The sequence below is a fragment of the Urtica dioica genome, chromosome 1 (assembly GCF_054948205.1).
Source record: "Urtica dioica subsp. dioica isolate 48M chromosome 1, U.dioica_male_clone48M_v1_H2, whole genome shotgun sequence".
Taxonomy (NCBI): Eukaryota; Viridiplantae; Streptophyta; class Magnoliopsida; order Rosales; family Urticaceae; genus Urtica; species Urtica dioica.
In genome coordinates, this window is record NC_142756.1 from 56,086,839 (window position 1) to 56,106,873 (window position 20,035).

Genomic DNA, 20,035 nt, shown 5'->3' on the forward strand with positions numbered 1-20,035 from the left:
TCTAATATGTAACCACGGTTTTCCTCCGCCATATGTGAGGGCATTGTAATAAAATTTCGTGGTGTCGTCCACGTTTCTTTGTTTTCTAATTTTGTTTTCTTCTTATAGGATGTCGACTGGAGCAGGTGGAGGCGAGGATCCACCACAGACGCCGGGATCCTCCGGATCGAAGAACACACGTGGACCAACGAAGGGTCTCGTGTCAGCGAGAGCAAGGGTAGGGACTCCTGGTGCGAATGTAGTTCGCTACGATCGGCGACACATGATGTTCTACCAGGACATCAGGGAGTAAAATCCCTTGATCGGCACCTTCTCGAACCGTCTTGGAAACTTGATCAAGGCGACGTTTCAAGCACACGCAAATGACTGGAATGAAGTCAAGCCTCAGCATGTGACGGCCGTTATGACCGCAATCCATAACGAGTACCGTTTTGTGTACGAGGATCCTGCAACTGGCGAGAGAGTGCCAGCTGATTGCATTCGCAACGAGATAGAGTCTACTATCATTCGCGAAATGAAGCGGTTGCGACGCAACCAAAAGTCAAAGTTATCATCTAGATTCTTCAACAAGTTTGCGGGAAAATAGAGCTCGCCAGAGAAGAAACACAAAAGGGCTATACGCACGAGGCTTGGTTGAAGGCAATAGAGGTGTTCAACACACCGGAACATAAGGTATGAGTTGAACATGATTTTTTTTCTCATCGAATCGAATTAAATGAATTTATGTCTCGCAGGCAAAGGCTGACCGCAACTGACAAAATGCGAAGAAGAAGCTGACAAAGGCCAGACAAGGGTCGATACCTTTTTTCGCTCATCGACAGAAGAGCGTAAGTTGCTTAATTTTTATTAACATTAGACACATTTGTCTTATTTTGATGATTAAAACTTGCAGAGGAAGAAGGATGGGACATTGTCCTCCGCATTAGCGACGTGGGAGAAAAAGCATCAAGATATTAACGGCAACTGGACAACGCCCTTCGCGAGTCAACAATTTGTAAGTTACTTTATTTAATTACTTAATAATAATTATATAATAATTTTATTTGGTTTTTTTGTAAAGGCGCGAATCAACGCCCAAGTGGCAGATATTTTGCGACAAGCGGAGGAGAGAGGCGAAGAGGTGAGCCTCGAACGCGCAGAGGAGTATGCGATGCATGACGTTCTCGGGCCACGCCGTGATTGGGATGTCGGGATAGGACCCACGACACCAGTTGGGGCTTTGAGTGTGGCTCGAGCTCAAGATGGAAGCTCGTCTGGTTCGTCACCTCAGTCACGCGCCGATCCAGTACTGTATACCGAGTTGCAAGCTCAGTTGGCAGCACAACAAGCTCAAATGGCGGCACAACAAATGCAGATGGAAGAGATGCAGCGACAGCTGCTTTCGTTTACACAGATGCGTACTCAGGCTTCCCCTACGCCGACATCAGCGGCAATGGCTGATAATGAAACGCCAGGTTCTGCGGAGTTTCAGCGTGATCGTCCTAGCGGTAGCGGCAATGGCCGAGGAGGAAGCAGCAGTAGTGGCCGCGGAGGCAACTTATTTGGAGGAAGAGGAAATTCCTCTATAGATAAGTTTTATAGGCAACAACGAAAATAGTTGCCTTTGTATATTTTTATATTAGCGAACAAACTCGTATTAGTTGCTTGTATATTAAAAATATTTTAATATGAAATATTAATTTCTAATTCTAATTATAATTCTAATAATATTAATTTCTAATTCTAATAATATTATATTCTAATTCTAATATTTATAATTTTTTTTAAATAAATTGGGAATCGGGTGCGACTAGTCGCACCCAATACTATGGCGGGAAGGGTATTGGGTGCGACTAGTCACACCCAATAAGTTGGCGGGTAGGCTATTGGGTGCGACTAGTCGCACCCAATACGTTGGCGGGTAGGCTATTGTCGCACCCAAAAATCTTATTCTTAAGTTCCCACGGAAAAATAGGCGCGACTTCAGGTGCGATAAGTCGTACCCAATAGTGTCGCACCTAATAGAATATACTATTGGATGCGACATGTCGCACCCAATAGTATTCGCTGCGGACTTTCAGGTGCGACTCAGTCGCACCTAAAGTCGCACCTGATAGTACTATCGGGTGCGACGATGTGGGCATCGGGTGCGACTTTTGTCGCACCTGATGCCCATATTTGTAGTAGTGTTGTTGAGGAAATTTGTCCTTAAGATCTTGTGAGACATTCTTCTCAGCCATCTGGTTGAATCTCTTCATGACCCTGTTGTAAGTCTTGGCAAGCATAGCTATGGTTTCATCTACATCATCATCAGATTCAGAGTGTACATGCTCTCTTTGATCAGAGGCGGAGCTTTTAAGAGCCGCTCCCTTATTATTTTTCTCGGTCTTGGGGAGAGACATCTCATAGGTCCTGAGAGATCCCACCAGTTCATCAACCTTCAATTTTGACAGATCATGAACTTCTTCAATAGTTGTAATCTTCATCTTAAATTTAGGAGTAAGCGCCCTCAGAATCTTTCTGACAAGCTTCTCATCACTCATGATAGCTCCAAGAGAAAATGATTCATTGGCAAGATCGCGGATGCAAACATTGAATTCAGAGATAGACTCATCTTCATACATAGTTAATGCTTCAAAATTCATAGTTATAAACTGGAGCTTTTGGTCGCGAACTTTGTCAGTTCCTTCATGAGCAACAACAAGAATCTCCCATGTTTCTTTGGCACTCGTACATTGTGTTTATTATCCTGAAAATGTTTTTGTCAACACCATTGAAAATAGGATTAAGTGTGAAACCCCGATTTTTTTTCTTTTTAGCCATTTCAGAAATTAAATTTTTGTGATGTGAAATTTCTATTTTATAGAAATGTATATACATATATATATATATATATATATATATATATATATATATATATAATAAGTTCTTTTTCAGTTAAGTAAAATACTTAGGGAAGACAGCTTATGTATATTTTACACGTAAAAAGTTACTATGTAGGAAAATAAAGTGCAATTAATGGTTATATACATGATAGGAAAGAAATAGTTTTTTTTTTCTTTTCAAATATGTATTTGGGCATGTGTACGCTAATGAAATCTTGCACATATATATATATATAGAGTTGACTTTAGGATTAATGCTGTCAAGGTTGATAATAAGTTCTTGCCTTCTTTTTGAACGTGGGCTTTTGACTTTAATTAATTCCGTTATACAAAATTGAAAAGAGAGAATTTTAAGTACATTAATTAGACATAATGTATATTGATATCATACCTTTTTGTCGTTCCTTTCTTTTGTTTAGTTCCAGCCTTTTTCCTTTGCCTTTCTTACGCTATCAAAACATCCTTTTTCAAAACACTATCCCAGATGAAAAAAAAAGAGTAAGAACGAACGAGAGAGAGAACAAATACATCAAAGTTATTAGGTGGTTTTCTTTCCTCAATTTGTTTGTTCCTAGCAAATTGTTGGAATTTATTCTCTGACCAAATAAGAGGTATTTATTTTATGTAACTTTTCTTTTCTTGTGCAATTTTTTTTGTTAATATGTTTTGTTTACAGATGAGCAATTTTGGTCTGAATATTTTATACATGACTACTTAAGATGTTTTCAATACAGTTGTAATATATCATAATTTTTACATGAACGGTTTTTATTTCAAAAATCTTTTACGCTCACTGCACAAAAATTTTATTTCTATTTTAAACACCGTAATTTTGTATTTAATTAAAATACCTACGAAACATATTTTTATATGAAATTTTTATACAAAATATTTTGGTACATCGTTGATATATGATAAAATTTATATGAATTTTGAATATGTATTTATGTATAAAAGAAATATTTTCATACCGGTATGCAGATTGTTTCAATTTTCTCTAATATCTTTTCATCATTTTATACTTTGATTTTTGTTTTCGTCAACTTAAATTCCGATTTTGGTCTTATCACTGAAGACTAATATGTTCAATTTATATTTTCTAGTCTCTGGAATTTTTCCAGAATTTTTCTCTGAAATTATTTTTTTCCCGGAACCCGAGGACGAAGGGTACTTTCGTCTTTTGACGTCTCTGTTCCTTCTCCGATTTTTTTTTCCATAATCTTTGTTATGTCTAGAAGTGTCTTATAAGAACCTAATTCCTATCCGTTCGAATAGGTCCCGAGCCGAATAGCTTTTCCAATCGTTCGAGAGTCTAAGAACTTTTCCTCGACTCAATAAGGTGAGAATAATCTCAGTACAATACAGATTAGTTTAAAATTAATTACGATGAGTGTGTGATCTGAAATGGTTAATATGTGTTATATGATTGATTGTGTGATATTTCTTAGATGCGTATACGTGTTATTGAGTGAATTGTGATTATTATGTTATGTCTTGTTATGATGAGTTTATGTATGGGTTTAGTACAACTTTGGCATAACATGTTCTAATTATTAGCATTTTTTATTTAAGTTTATGTCATATGTCATATGTCATATTTGTATGTAACACAAATAATCAAGTGATAAGATAAGTAAGAGTGCCGTACCGCCTCGAGCTACGGAGGTAATAAGAGAATTCTTTCAAGCCGACCTACGGGCTCATAAAGGGAGTTTTCTCATATGATATGTTTATTAGATGGTGCGAACTATGGGAGGTCGCAGCCCCGTAGTTCGTTTCCAAAGTGTACACTGAAATCGGTACGACTACTCTAGGGGCACCCCGAATAAAATATGATAAGATTTATGATACGAAAGACCATGACACTGTTAGAACTAAAACACTAATTAATCCGTCATGCATTGCATTACTCATCTCTTTTTGTGAGTCATAGTTATTCTCGTTGAGCGTTAGCTCATATTATGTGTATTCGTCCGTATTGTAGGTAAGCAACAAATGAACAAGTGAGGAGGGTGGATCAGCGGCGTTCGATGGCTAAGGGGTTGGGTTGTGGTTCCGCTCGCTTATTTAAAAGACTTCCGCTACGCAATTTTCTAAACACTCGGTTTGAGATTTTTATGCTTAAGATATTTTCCAAGTTTAATTAGTTTTGAAAAACTGAAGTTGAATTTTTATGGTTTTATTTCCGTTGAATATTCCAACCATCTACTTTAGTTTGGAATTCCGAATTAAGTATTTCTCTTATCTTCATCAAATGTTTTGTAAGATTTCAAGTGCTGGTTATATCAAAGTTGTTTATATTTTAGAGTCTAAACTTTATAAATGAAATGACGATTTAAAAAAAATTATCCACTTTTTTTTTTAAGTAAAAGAATTAAGATAAGTATGACGGTCCGAAAAGTCGGGTCGTCACATTAAGAGCACGAGAGTTACCCAGAGCAGCTTCATCCTCAGTGGAATCCCAATCTTTTTCGGGTTTGATGTCAGTAACAACACCTCTATCATCCTTGGCCATGGGTGGAGACCAACCATTTATAACAGTCTTCCAAGTCTTGCTGTCCAGAGACTTCATGAAAGCGCACATCTGTGCTTTCCAATATCCATAATTTGTTCCATCAAGCACCAGAGGACGATTGACAGATCGTCATTTCCTAGAACCATCCATCAAAAACAGAATTGAATAAAAACAGGAAAAATCACCCTGAGATCTGGGTGCCCACTCTAATAACAATTGAAATTCTTTTTAAACAGAAAAAAGATGTCGCACACACTATAAAATCAATGTGTTCGGTACTTTGTTCTGACTCAGGTGACGAAACGACACAATGAATGAGAATGAGTATTGTTGGTCTCACACTCGAGATTACATAAAAATGACAGAATTTGATTTTATATATTAAAAAAAAAACCAGTGTCCCGTTTTCCAAGTTTTCTAGAGACTACTGATACAAAATATTTAAATAAATATCAATATGACCAAACCCGTAAAATTCAATAATCAAATATACAAATACGCCTCTTATTATCTGGGACGGTGTAGTTTATTTTATTTTATTTTTTAATTGCTATGCTAGACACAAAAGGCTGGGAATAATTAATTTGGTTTTATTCCTTTTCTTAAAACAAAAATTAATTTGGTTTCATATACCTCGTAGAAAATGTGTATCGACATTTCATTATTTTTGCTACGTTTCCCCAAAAAACGGCTCCTGAAACTTCTGAGAGATTCATTTGGTATAAAATACACAATCTAATCCTAATCTAAATCGATATTCCACGACTTCGCATTATTTGAACTTTTATATATTTCTTCTTCTTTTTAGTGGTGTGCTTTGGATTGATGATATGGCTTGGATTCACATGAATAAACTTCTGTAGTTCCTCATAACTCCTCCATAAACATTCTCAAGAGTGACTACTGGTACAGCAGATTGTAAGCTGGGAGATCTTGTACTCTGTGTATGTCTTCCAAAGACAACTCTCTTTCCAATTGTGTCCTTGTCACTTGTAGTACCTCCTGTAACAGAGGTTCACAATATTTAATTTCCATTACGGTTAATGATACAACCATAAGTAAGAATTTGAATTGTGAGGCAAATACAGTTTACATTGAATTCCATATACGAAGCATGCATCGCTAGCCACTGAGCGTCCATCATTTCAAAAGCCATGCAGTATAGTACGTCGAATGCTTCTTCATCCTCTGAGATTGCTTGGAAGTAAACGTTCAACTTTCAATTAAAAACATATTTTATATTTATAATCCAGGTTAAATTAAAACAAAATCAATCGAAAAAATATAGCATTTCTCCTAGATTATTTTTTCTTTATAAATGAACTTAGGTTAAAAATTAACTTGTTAATAAAAAGTTTCATTAATACAAAATCTAATCATCCTCTTTACTTGCAAGGCAAGGAAAGAAAACAATTCGAAATGTATGTACGTTTTCAAGAATGAGCTAGAGCGACCAGCATTTCCTTTTACTTTGGTTTTACGTACCTCCTAATAGTCTCATGAAATTGATTCCCGGAATACATTTTGGTCTCACTGCAAGGTCAATAAGCAGAAAAATTAAGTCAAAAGCTTTATGAAGTTGTACTTTTATTATGATAAAAATTGAAAATAAAAAAATAAAAAATATTTACCAGAGTAAAGATCAAGCATCTGGATTAACATAAAAGTGACGTTGATTCCGGCGACAGCAAACGGATACTCCCAAGTCGCTCGATTCCCTTCTTGTTTGTACAATAATCTACGAAAAGATGCCTTGATTTTGAATGTTACATAATCAGTAATGACTCATGCTTTATTACCATGCTTTAGAAACAACAGAATATAATATATACCGGATAAGTCCTGGCAAAAAACAGCAAATTCTCGAGGGAAATGAAGCCGCAACCCCTATGCAGATCAATTCTTTGTGAGCAAAGATTACTTCTCAATCGGAAAAGCTTAAATGTAAAATCAATCGAGTTCCAAAGAATGTGGCTTCAAGAAGAAAAAAAAAAGTTATGTCCACGGAGATTATGAAGGGAACGGATATGTATTTTTACCTGAAATCGGTGGATGGATTAGGACCTTGCCATCCCATGTTTTTCCACTGATCGGAGATCAAGCCTCTGAGGGCAATGTCGGGAAATGAGGAGAGCCACAACGCTCTCAAGGCTTCCTGTAATAATCGAACAAATGAGAGGTAGAAAACCTTGAGTTAGTTTAATAATTTTAATTTAACTATAGATTCTTGGCTTTTTAGCATCGGCGATCTTAAACTTATCTGATAATTTGTATTTTGGCATCTATACTTTATTTGTTGTTCACTTCCCCGTAGGTTTGATTTTGAGTATTTTTACTCATTTTAAAAATTATCAGTAGATATTAAAAAAAATAATAATAATTGCACGTTACGAGCTTATAATTAATTTTTTTGCGTGTATTTTAAAAATACCACTATTATTTCATAACATATATATACTACTAATAGGAAAAATTAATAAATAAAATTTTGTAAGAGATCTTTCTTGCATTTTTTATATTTTGAGTGAAAAAATTGTAAATCAGTTATTTATTTGCAATGTACAACTTTTCAACGAAATTATGATGCAAACTTTTAAGAGGGGTTTAAATCTCTAAATAAAAAGTTCAGAGGTTAAATACTAAAAAAAACGTTTAATGGCTAAAGTAAAAATACACACAACTCCAAAAGTCATCGGTTAAAAAGAAAATAATAAACTTGGATTTGTACATGAAAAAGCATACTTGATGATCTGGGCGTGTCTCGTCAAATGGCACGTGAAGTCTTTCTTGAAGCCTTTGAAGTCTTTGTTCCTAGTAATATAAATTAGAAGTTAAATTAGAACGACTAAACTCTTACTAGCTACATTTATTTCTTCAAAACTAATTTATTACCTCGAGAGGACTCAATATGTAGTCATGGTACTTATCGCTGCGCTTATTGTTGGCGCGGCCAAACAGTCCTATAATCCATGACCGTGGTCCGACCATAGCATTAGCTGCCACACATATAACAAAAACAAACAAATAAATAAAAAAATACTAAGCTATAGACATATATAGCAAAAATAAGTTGTAATTGTACTCACTAAAACATTGAGCTAATTGGTTATTACGTGGGTGGAATCATGTGACCACTCCAACTCCTCGTCACCTTTCGTTTGTCTCCAATAACCCTCATCCTCATCAACCTGTTTTTTTTTCATAAAAAAACAAGATAGTGATTAGAAACGCCAAAAAGTCGCTCAAAACAGGGGAAACAGAAAAGAGCCATATAGTACAAGAATGAGAAACAATGAAACTGTAAAAGAAAGCCAGTCAATAATCTTAAAAGAGTTACTCTGCGATGAGATGAGCAAGAATGAAAACGTGGCCTACGTCTTCTTAATCTCATGAGAATAAGAACTAACAATGTGGATTTTGGAATTTCAATCCCCTCTGGCGCTTTCTAACCAAACCGAAAGCAAATAGTAATATTCCATAATTGCGACTTAAAATATGAAAATTCTTTATACCTTTTTCTTTTTCTCAAGAAAATATTAGGTTACAAAATATTACACTCATTCATGTCCAATCCTCACGCTAATCGGTTATTTGCTTTTCAAGTAACTCTCTCTATCTCTCTCTCTCTCTCTCTCTCTCTCTCTCTCTCTCTCTCTCTCTCTCTCTCTCTGGTGTCAAATATACAATTAATATAGAACAGGACAGCATATACTTGATTTAACTTTTAAAATCTATCCAAGGAGATTCATAACAGCGCAATCAGAGGGATTCTTTGCTCATATGGCAAAAAGCATGCAATTGCAAATACTATTATTATAATTATCATTATGATTAACGCAGCGAGTTTAAGGTCAGTATCATGCATGGACATACAAAAGACATGGAAAAGTTGGGAACAGTGTGACACCACAAAGAAACAAGACAAAATAGTGTGATAAAGTCGTTTCCAAAGTCAATACACACAATAGATGAGAGAGAGAGAGAGAGGTACCAGCTATGGGTTCTGAGGAGACATATTGTTTGTGGAGGTGAGTGAGGATCGTAATATTCAACGGCGGTAATTATTGAGGCAGGACGCGGCAGGGTGGGACCTACTACGAGAAAGTGTTTTTTCTGTGGTGGGACCAGGATTCTCACTGATACGCAAAAGAGAGGACCAACAAGAAGAGGAGGAATGAAGATCAATGACATGGTGTTTCTGCAGAAGAGGGAATAGAAAGATATTACATAATGATGTCTTATTTTTCTTTTGACAAATTAGGCAATGCAAAACCGTTTATGAGGTTCTTCTTGTCTCTCTTTTCCCTCCTTTCGTAAGCCGCTCATTTTCCTACAAACCAGCTCTCTCTCTCTCTCTCTCTCTCTCTCTCTCTCTCTCTCTCTCTCTCTCTTTATGATTTTCTACCGCTAATTCAAGCCATATAACTAGAATTAATGATCCAACAAATTTGGAATTTCTTGATATCAAATTTTATTTTATTTTATTTATTTATTTTTATTTTAACGAAACAAAGTCCGTCTACAATACAGAAATACACTATCTGGCACTCCAAAAATATAAGAGTTTTCTAAGTAACTAGGCCACCTATAACATTAGGTTTGAGATTTAGCCTATGTTTGGAGTTTTTTAGGAAAATAGCCAAACGTATTAGGTGGCAAATTATGTTTTACTTTTTTGTCCTCCAATATTTTAAGTCAGTTTTTTTAAGTCAATTTTTTTAGCGTGAGTGAGTTAATTAAAATTAGGTCAATTAACTTCTATATTTAAGGGTTTTATGACACGTGTTTTTTTTTTTTTTTGTGCGTGTGTTTTTTTTTTCTTCACAGAATATTTGTTGCTATTATTAAGGAAGCAGTTAGATTTCTCTCTTCCACGTTCTCTCTCTCTCTCTCTCTCTCTCTCTCTCTCTCTCCACAAAATCAGATCTGGGTTTTTTTAACCTTCAACATGCCAAGATGACGAGAAAGAAGCCGAGGTCGCGGGCCAAGGGGGCAGTCCAGCCGAAGAAGTTGCGCCGATGACGCAGATCGGCCGGAGGCGGCGGAGGAGGTCGGCGAAGGATCGTTGGAGCCAGATCAACGCCCACAGGAGGCGGTTGACGAGAGCGTAGGGGAGGGAGCCGGTGTTCTCGGAGTCCGGAGGGAGGCCGTGGTCGACACTCCGGAAGGGGGTCGCGACGAGCCTCACGGCGGTGGTTGGCGGGAGAGACGATCGGAGCTTGGTTAGAGATGGGCCGACTCTCACTGTTAATTTTTTTTTAACAATGAAGATTTTCGAATGTCAGTTTTTGGAAAAATGTAGAGGTACAGATGATTTATTTACATTTATTTCCATTCAAATTACTTAAATGTGGAGAATGAGATAATTTCCAGTAATTTACGTGTATTATCTGTGTTGACAGGTTCCCAACAGTAACGTCAATCTTGGTGAAACTGTTCTAGATTAGCGCGCCGCGTGATTAATGATATCTTTGATAAAATATTTTGTTGAGATTTGTTAGAGGTTAAAGGTTACGTATAACAATTTTGAAATTTTCTGTTATTTTATATTATTATTGCCTATTATTTAATATAATTATATTCATTATTTCCATTTGATTAAGTAAAAGGGCAAATTAGTCTATTAATTATTGACACCTAAGCCGTTGGCTATTTCCCTAACAGTTATGAAACATAGGCTAAAAATAAAATCTATAGTTTCAAACCGACTATTTTGTTATAGTGCCCAAAATATAATGTGTATCACAAAAATAAATATAGTTTCTATCAAATCAACAAATATTTTATCTTCAAAGTCACTACTCAATTCTTAATTAACGACGAGAACAAAAAAGTAAAAATAAACAAAATAAATAAATAAAACCTATCCCTCATTTAACAAATTAATGACATTTTGACCAAATATATTTAACTTTTAATTTATATATAATGATAATATAATATTTTCTATATAACTTTCAGGAAGTAGATCGAATTTTTAGACTCTCAAATAATTATGAGCTCAATTGGAATATATTTTATAATACACAGTACATAACTTCTTGTTTAATTATTTTCTATCATATAAACACCACAATTTTACATTACAATAATTATTATTTTAAATTTATTCGAATTACTTTGTTATAAATTAATACAAAATACATAAATTTAAATAATGTTTCGTATTGTTATTTTTAATTAAAAATTGAGTAGGATATCATATAATATTATATTCACTAAAGAGTACTTTTTCAATATTCATCTATACCAATTAAACAAAAAAAAAAAAAAAAAAAAAAAAAAAAAAAAAAAAAACAAGAGACAATCCAATTTTATTTGGTAACAACAAGCACTTCTTGACCAGCGGTCAGTTTTGTAAGTCGGTAAGTGTAGTGGACAAAATAATACAATCATTATCAAGTGCAAAGTGATCAAAGTGATCTTCTTTCAAAACTGAAAATATTGAAGAAAGAAATACAAAATGTATTTTCACAATCAATAAAAATACGAAAGAGAAAGAAAAGAGAGCCTACTGTAAGTAAATAAGAGCTATATATGTTGGTTACAAATTAAATCTACAAGTACTACATGAATCGATCTACACATCACAGTAACTAGATCATAAACTACAACCAAACTTTTAAAAATAATAAAGAAGGGGAATTCTAATACATGTATATATATATATATATATATATATATAGAGAGAGAGAGAGAGAGAGAGAGAGAGAGAGAGAGAGAGAGAGTGCGTGTTAAGGGACTGGGAATGACTTGCGTCTGCACATGCACTTGTAGGCCATGGGACAGGTCTCGGCCTCGGCGATGGTGGCGCAGACGAAGCTGACCATCACAAGCCGGCACGGCGAGCACGACCCGCACGCGTGCGAGCAGTCCGGCAACCTCGACCCAGCCACCGACTCCACCACCGCTGCCGCTTTCATCTCCTCGCCTCGTCTCTGATCTCCATCTAAGTAATTACCTACTTCTAGAATGAATTAAAAAAGCTATCAGTTTACTATTACATATATTCAATTATATGCAGAAGAAGAAAAACAAAGAGGCCACTGTGAAATACCTGTCGCTATGTTTCTGCTGGACTTGGTAACTGGATTTAAGACTGCGAATATTATGATGAAAACAGTCATGACACGAATAGTACAACCCTTCATGGCTTCAATATAGATATATTTCTTCTCCTTCCTTGTTTCTTTCTTTTCCCACTAAGTTAGTTAATTATGTGTCGAATACCAAGAAAGTACTAGATAGGGATGTTCATTTATATACTAAGTGGGCTGTGGTTATACCATAGCTACGCTAAAAAAGGGTATTGAAGCGAATCACAGAAAATTGTACGTTTGGACGTGAATGAATAATATATATTGCTTGGAGCTTTGGGAGTGTGCTTGAGTGAGAGAAAATTATGAGGTAAAAATAGATCACATGAAACAGAGGGTAAGTCACAAGACTCTAGCCAATGGCTTTTGTGATTTCCATGGAAGAAGAGTGAAGACTTGGGCTAAGTAAAGTAATGATTATTAGTTTTTTTATCAGTATTGAAAAAGGCTTTCGTTTACGTGAGGCTAGCTAAGTAGTGACCGACATAAATGCCCACTAATTTATTGTTACTCGGATATATATTTTTCGTATTCTATTTTTATAAGATGAGTAATAAATTATGTACTGAGGTTCTGATGTGACTGCAATTAATATTTCCCTCACCAACATCGATTATATGTGAAAGGTAAAAGCTGAGTTCTGTGAAACTATTGAGTTTTTCCAATCATAAAGACTATTTACACAAGCCATGACCGAAGCTATAATGTATACTTTTTCAGTTTACCAAATCGTGTTCTAATCCAAGATGAGATTTTTTCTAGGTGGACCATAAAAAGCCTATTTCTTTTTTTTTTTTTTATCATATATTGTCATCTGTCATGTACATTTTCAAGATAGACGGTTTTAAAAATATGATTAAATTCAAAGATATGTCGGTGCCAATCCGTAGCTGTCCCAAGTCATGTACGTGCCAAAACCATTCCGAAATTAAGTACTCATCATGAAAGAGTGATCAACCACTCGTCCGTCGTGAGGAAAATGAGTACTCGATCAGTCAAAAGAGTTTACCACTCGGCCAACCAAAGAAGAAGACCACCGGCCACATGGATTGTCTCAACCACTCGACACAAAGAAATGAGTACTCCGCCAAAAGAGGGAAAGAGCACTCGGCCACATGCACCAACCACTCGGTCAAGATCAATAGGCCACCAACAACTCGTCCACGAGATCACTCGTCCACACACTACAACAAATACGACATTTACCGACGATTTTTTTCGTCGCTAAAAACCCCGTAATCGTCGCTAAATCTCTTTAGCGACGATTTTAGCGACGATTTTTATCGTCGCTATATGTCCGTGCCTAAATATATTTAGCGACGAATTAATCGTCGCTAAATATTTACCGACGATATTAGCGACGATTTTTTCGTCCCTAAATGTTTAAACTAGGAGTTTTTATTAATTATTTAGCGACGACTTAATCGTCGCTAATTCCCGCGGGTGAATTACGCGCGCGAATTAGCGACGATTAAGTCGTCGCTAATACGTTAATTTTTTAATAATTAGCGACGACATATAGCGACGACTTTGTCGTCGCTAATTATTAATTTTTTTTCAATTTTTTAAATTATTCATTTTTTATGATCGTTAGTTATTATTATTTTTTTTTCGTTTATGAAATTTTAAAATGAAAAATCAAATAAAAATCAAATTATATTATCAATGAACTTATATATAAAATACTTGAAATTGATCCGAAATTAAATAACCGAGAATTCCAAAATGAATAATTAAATTAAATTCTCGAACGTTATTAAATAAATAATCATAAATTATTTATTTAAATAAATGAACTACATTTCAATAACCAAATGAGAGTATTTAAACGCTATAAGCGATTTAAAAAACTCACGAGTTAATCGAGCTTTAATTTGGATAACTCTTTCTTGAAAACTTCAAAAATCCGGCTTCGTCACCTTTGACTCGTCCGGTTCCCGCTCGTCCGCCCAAATCTGTCATCAAACCGCGAAAATCCGACATCGAGTTAATTTCTTAAATCCAAACTCTTATCAATATCCAAAATTCCAAATCCGACATTTCGACTCAAAAACCCGAGCCCAACCAAGTCAACAACCAAACACGAATCCAAACTAACTTGTCACAAAATTCGTAACCTTGTCATTAAATCCACATTTTAAATTCAAACCAAAAACCCGTAACGTACAATCTCATCTCAAATCATAACTTTCAACTCCAAACTTCAAAACCACTTCCAAATCCATTCTCAATTTCATAACCAACCAAAAATCAACTGAGCATTAACTCAAAACCGAACCAAATCTGACTTTCAATTCCTCAAGTCAAAACAACGATTTCAACATCACCAAAAATTCCCGAGGCTCAGACTTTCATCATCACAAAACAGTCTCAATGCCACAATATCACAATATGGCTCACGGCCAAAAATCACAGGGTCAAATAAAAATTTCAAGACCAAAACAACTCACGGCCATAACCATTTCCAAACCAAATTCCATAACATTCCAAAAATCCTCATAGCCTCCTAATTCAACCAGAAATTCCTTCACAAATATGAGCATCAACTTAACCATAACAAATCACAATCAACCCCTTAGAACACACGGCAGAAGAACAAGACACACGGCCAAATGAATCTCACGGCCAAAGAAAAACACAATCCAACTCAAGAAATTTCAGAAATCCAAGAGATCATCATCATAGCCTCAAACAAAATCAATACATCACAAACCCAAAATCTCAACTCACACCACACAGCTGAGCAAACAAACACACGGCCAAAACACGTTCCACACATAAAACCCGTCCAAACCACAATCAAAAGAAGAATTCAGTCCAAAATCAACACTCCCATAAGTAATCAACACTAAACCGAGCACAAATCACATCACAAAGCATCAACCACGTTCAGATGTAAAACCCCCAAATCAATTTCATCAAAACCCTAATTTTCGGATCTTTCACTTTAGCCCAAGAAATCCATACCTCACTTGAAGAGTCGGACCATTTGGACCGTCTTCACCCTTTTTTTCCCTCGCCGGAGCTCCTAGGACGCGCGGCGACCTTCTCCTCTCGGCTGGTGGTGTGCACGCGGCTCGAAGATGGGCGGCTGGCCGAGCTCAAGCACGGAGAAGAAGAGATGAGGAGAGGGTGGTGCTGTGGGGGGTTTAGCTGCCGAGAGAGAGAGCTCGGTTGACACTACTACAATTGTTGGATTATACAACCCACTTTCTACAACGCTTAACATAAGTGTTGTAGAAACTAGGGATTCTACAACGCTTCACATAAGCGTTGTAGAAACATAGTGTTTCTACAACGCTTATGGCTAAGCGTTGTAGAATCTCGGTGTTTCTACAACGCTTACAGCTAAGCGTTGTAGAAACTTAGTTATTCTACAACGCTTTTGTTAAGCGTTGTAGAAGTACATAAATTTTAGATTTTCCACAACGTTTACACTATCCGTTGTAGAATCCTCGCCGCGGCACCACGTGATTTATGCCTCGGCGAGAACTTTCTACAACGCATGGTAAAAGCGTTGTAGAAGGATGCGCCTCGCCGCGGCACAATTTCAACTTCGCCGCAGCGAAACGTTCTACAACGCTTGTTAAAAGCGTTGTAGAATCTATTCGCCGCGGCGATAAATATTTCTCGCCGCGGCGACATAATTTCGCCGCGGCTAGAAATATCATTTGCCGCGGCGAGGTAGATACCGTGGCCAAGCAGTTTTTTTAGAAACTGTCTCGCCGCGGCGAGTGAGGATCCTCGCCACGGCGAGACTTTCCTACAACGGTTATAATATCCGTTGTAGGAACACCTCGCCGCGGCGAAGACATATTTTCGTCGCGGCGAGGGTTTTTAGGTTTTCACTATAAAAGGCCGTTTTCAGTTTTTTTCTCAGTTTTTTCCAATACACACACACGAGACAACCATTTTCGGCCGCATCTCTCCAGTTTTTTTCTTTCAAAATCCCTCGCCACGTCCTCGCCGCCCCAAAATCTCGCCGTCGCCTTGTCCTCGCCGCCATCTCTCTCTCGCCTTGTCCTCGCCGTCACTTTTCTCTCGTCGAGTCCTCGCCGTGCTTCCTCTCGCGCCTCTCTCTCTCTCTCTCTTGCCGCCTCATTGTAAGGTATGATTTTAAAAGTTTTTTAAGGTGTATATTGATTTAATTTCGTGTTGTTGATATGGATTTCTTGTTGTTTACCCGAATTGCATATAGTTTGATTTTTTGAATTCACAAATTTAGGGTTTTGTTTGATTTTCTCTTTTTAGAACAAGAAATTAGGGTTTAGGTTAGTGGAATTTGAATGAGTGAATTTAGGTTAGTGGAATTTGAATGAGAATTTGAGTTAAATTGAAATGTCCGGATTGTGTTTGACATATTGTTACATAGGTTAGTGGTTAAAATGGTTATGTATATTAATGTTGAGATTGAATTGTTTATGAATTTGTGATTGATCGAATTGTTCATGAATTTGTGATTGGTCGAATTGTTTATGAATTATTTGTGATTGTTGGAATTGTTTTAATTTGTCATGTTTAAATGTATATTCTTGGAATTGATATATAATTTGTTATATGTTAATTGTAGAATTGTTTATGATTATGTTTTGTAGGAGCTTGAAAATTCCTCGAACTAAAAACACGGCCTCTAAGGCTCCGAGCTCTTCCAGAGGTCAGAGTAAAGTAAAAAGCAAGCGACCTCGTCAACAGTCTCCCGAAGAGGAATACAACACGAGTATCTTTACTAGCAAGGTCGCGGAGGAACGCTACGACAAAATCTTGCCGCGTAACATTATCCATGAGAGAGGATTCAATGTAAGCAATACGTCGGATATAGGAAAGCAAATCCGCAACAGCATAGTTGGTCATGATTGGGGGAGGTATTGTGCTATACCCGAGTTCGATTCGAACATCAACTTCGTGTACGAATTCTACGCAAACTTGCCGGACTCCCAAGCTAATGTTGTGACGGTCCGTGGGAAACCGGTCGATGTGAGTATCGAAGCTATCAACGATCTTCTTGGGACCCCAGATGTGCCTTTCGAGAACGAGGGCTATCGAGAATGGCTAAGAAGTTGCAGCCATGAGGAGATGTCGCGGGTGTTGTGCATTCCGGGAGAGGATTGGGTCACTGAAAAAGGAAAAAGGGTACTCAACCGTGACCAACTCACCAGGATCGCTAAAGCGTGGATTTACTTTGTTTGCGCTCGTCTCTATCCAATCAAGCACTTCACCACTCTCGACGAGGATCGTATCCAGGTGTTGTTCTGCATTGTTAAAGGCCTTTCCATTAACGTCGGTCGATTCATCTATAATTGGATGAAGAAACTCGACTATACTAATGAACGACACGGTTTGCCATATCCGGCGATCATTACCGGCCTTTGTACAAATGCGGGGGTACCACGCTCGAAAAGGGATACGATACACAGTTCAATGGGGCCTATTACGGATTCCATTATTGAGCGGTACAAGATTAGGGAGGATCCACAAGCGGAGGAAGAGGAAGAAGCGGAGGAAGAGGGTGAAGAGGGGGAAGCGGAGCCCTTATTGCGCTTACCAGCGCCTCTGGTAATCGACCCCGCCACCATCGACTACATTGCTCATTGCTCCAACTATCTCGTCGGCGGGTTCCAACACACGCAACAGTACATGCACCAACAAGCGGAGTATGGCGCCTCTCACATCAATCAGTTGAACGATCTCTACTCTCGGTGGGACATCAACCAAGAGAATCAGGTGTTATTTCCTCCATATCCTCAGTACTCCGACTATCCGTACGCACCACCACAGTGGCCGCCGCATATGGCACCTCCTCAATATCCGGCGAACCCACCACCACCACCACCGAATGACGAGTAAATTTCAAGAACCAACAACACCAACTCTTCCATATAAATTTCAAACTCTTTTTAAATTTAAGTTTCAGTTTAAGACTCGCTTGGTTTGTTTATGTTTATGACTAGATTACTGTGTTTTATTTGTGTGTTTGAGACTATTCAATCTTTGTTTGAGACTCGTTTGGTGTGTTTTATTTCATATGTGTTTGAAACTTGATATTATATGTTTAAGACTAGTTTGGTTTGTTTTATTTATTGTAGAAATTTTAATTGAATGATCATTTTTAGTTGGAGAATAGGTTAAATATTGGAAAAAAGTGAATGAGTTGGTGGTAGAGTGCTTCTTCGCCGCGGCTAGGTACCTTTCTCGCCGCGGCGTGACTATTCTCGCCGCGGCACAGTATATTACCCGCCGCGGCGAGTGCTCTACGCCGCGGCTAAAATATTACTTCGCCGCGGCGAGATTTTGATTTTTTAATACCGAGAGTCTGTGTTTTTTAAGAACTTGTCTCGCCGCGGCGAGTTGATATTCCCGCCGCGGCGTAATGACCTCGCCGCGGCATGGAATATACGTTGCCGCGGCGAGGTTTCTACAACGCTTTTTTAAGTGTTGTAGAAGGGTCCTCGCCGCGGCAGGATTTATATGTCGCCGCGGCAAGATTGTGAGTTTTTAATACCGAGAGTCTGTGTTTTTTAAGAACTTGTCTCGCCGCGGCGAGTTGATATTCCCGCCGCGGCGTAATGACCTCGCCGCGACATGGAATATACGTTGCCGCGGCGAGGTTTCTACAACGCTTTTTTAAGCGTTGTAGAAGGGTCCTCGCCGCGGCAGGATTTGTATTTCGCCGCGGCGAGAGTTTGATTTTTTTATACCGAGAGTCTGTGTTTTTAAAGAACTTGTCTCGCCGCGGCGAGTTGATATTCCCGCCGCGGCGTTCTGACCTCGCCGCGGCATGAAATGTACGTTGCCGCGGCGAGGTTTCTACAACGCTTTTTTAAGCGTTGTAGAAGGGTCCTCGCCGCGGCAGGATTTGTCTGTCGCCGCGGCGTGATAATCCTGCCACGGCGAGAGTTGGAGAAATGTAATTTTAATGTAAATGACATTGTATAGAGAAATTTTGAATGAAAAATAACGTTGTCCACAGGAGAATAACATAAAATCCAAAATGAAAATACATTATCTAAATGTTTAATATCAAACAAAAATAGGATCTATATCCTTACGAAGTAGATGTGACACATCGTCATCATTAAAATCATCCACCTCTTGATCAATTTGCGGTAATCCTGATGTGAACGGAGGAATGCTAGACTTGTCTTCGTCTTCTTCTTCGTTACCGTTTCTCGCTTTCATATGAACCACTAACGATAACTCAGGATTTGCTGGATCCGAAACATAAAACACTTGACTTGCTTGCGAAGCCAAAATAAATGAATCATTCTCGTAGCCAATCCGTCTAAAGTCGACAATTGTAACTCCTTCATTATCAACTTTAACGTGATTATTGTCTGCCCATTTTCACTTGAATAATGCGACTCGCAACCCGCAATAATCAAGTTCCCAAATATCTTCAATGTATCCGTAATACTTCATAAAAGCATGTTTTGGATTCTTATCTTTTGCCGACGAAACATGTAAAGCTTCAGCAAACAATGTAACACCACTATTTTGTACGGGATGCTTGTTGTCTCATTCCCTTGTGTAAAATGTAAAACCATTAACAGACCAAGCAGTGT

The 20,035-nt window shown here is 37.5% G+C and overlaps 2 protein-coding genes across 6 annotated transcripts; both read right to left on the bottom strand.

Annotated features, from left to right (window-relative positions):
• Positions 1–1,875: 1,875 nt before the first annotated feature.
• On the bottom strand, positions 1,876–5,496 carry LOC149408162 (uncharacterized; the record flags this gene model as incomplete). The annotated part of the gene is made up of 4 exons (XM_089624197.1): positions 1,876–1,905; positions 2,205–2,241; positions 2,380–2,593; positions 5,298–5,496. Coding segments are annotated over 4 exons (480 nt in total), but the record flags the coding sequence as incomplete, so codon positions are not given.
• A 560-nt stretch (positions 5,497–6,056) lies between these two features.
• Positions 6,057–9,446, bottom strand: LOC149408163 (ELMO/CED-12 family protein). Of its 5 annotated transcripts, XM_089628469.1 has the most exons (10): positions 9,371–9,446; positions 8,466–8,567; positions 8,272–8,375; positions 8,122–8,190; positions 7,419–7,534; positions 7,212–7,281; positions 7,011–7,131; positions 6,865–6,912; positions 6,473–6,576; positions 6,057–6,381 (listed from the first exon to the last, which is right to left on the bottom strand). In XM_089628469.1, the coding sequence occupies exons 3-10, from the start codon at positions 8,365–8,367 to the stop codon at positions 6,280–6,282; spliced, it is 726 nt and encodes a 241-aa protein (XP_089484595.1). In that variant the 5' UTR covers positions 8,368–8,375; positions 8,466–8,567; positions 9,371–9,446; the 3' UTR covers positions 6,057–6,279. The 5 variants fall into 5 exon arrangements, with proteins under 5 accessions (XP_089484595.1, XP_089484585.1, XP_089484576.1 ...); XM_089628459.1 differs by lacking the exons at positions 8,466–8,567; positions 9,371–9,446 and having other exon boundaries at positions 6,473–6,567; positions 7,212–7,266; XM_089628450.1 differs by lacking the exons at positions 8,466–8,567; positions 9,371–9,446 and having other exon boundaries at positions 7,212–7,266.
• Positions 9,447–20,035: the final 10,589 nt, after the last annotated feature.

Excerpts from the sequence above, each read along its gene's own strand:
- LOC149408163 (XM_089628469.1), bottom strand. The coding sequence starts at position 8,367 with ATGGTCGGACCACGGTCATGGATTATAGGACTGTTTGGCCGCGCCAAC. Across the intron at positions 7,535-8,121 it reads AGACACGCCCAGATCATCAA|GAAGCCTTGAGAGCGTTGTG; the intron begins GTATGCTTTTTC and ends CGATTATTACAG. Across the intron at positions 7,132-7,211 it reads TTTTTGCCAGGACTTATCCG|GCATCTTTTCGTAGATTATT; the intron begins GTATATATTATA and ends TTCAAAATCAAG.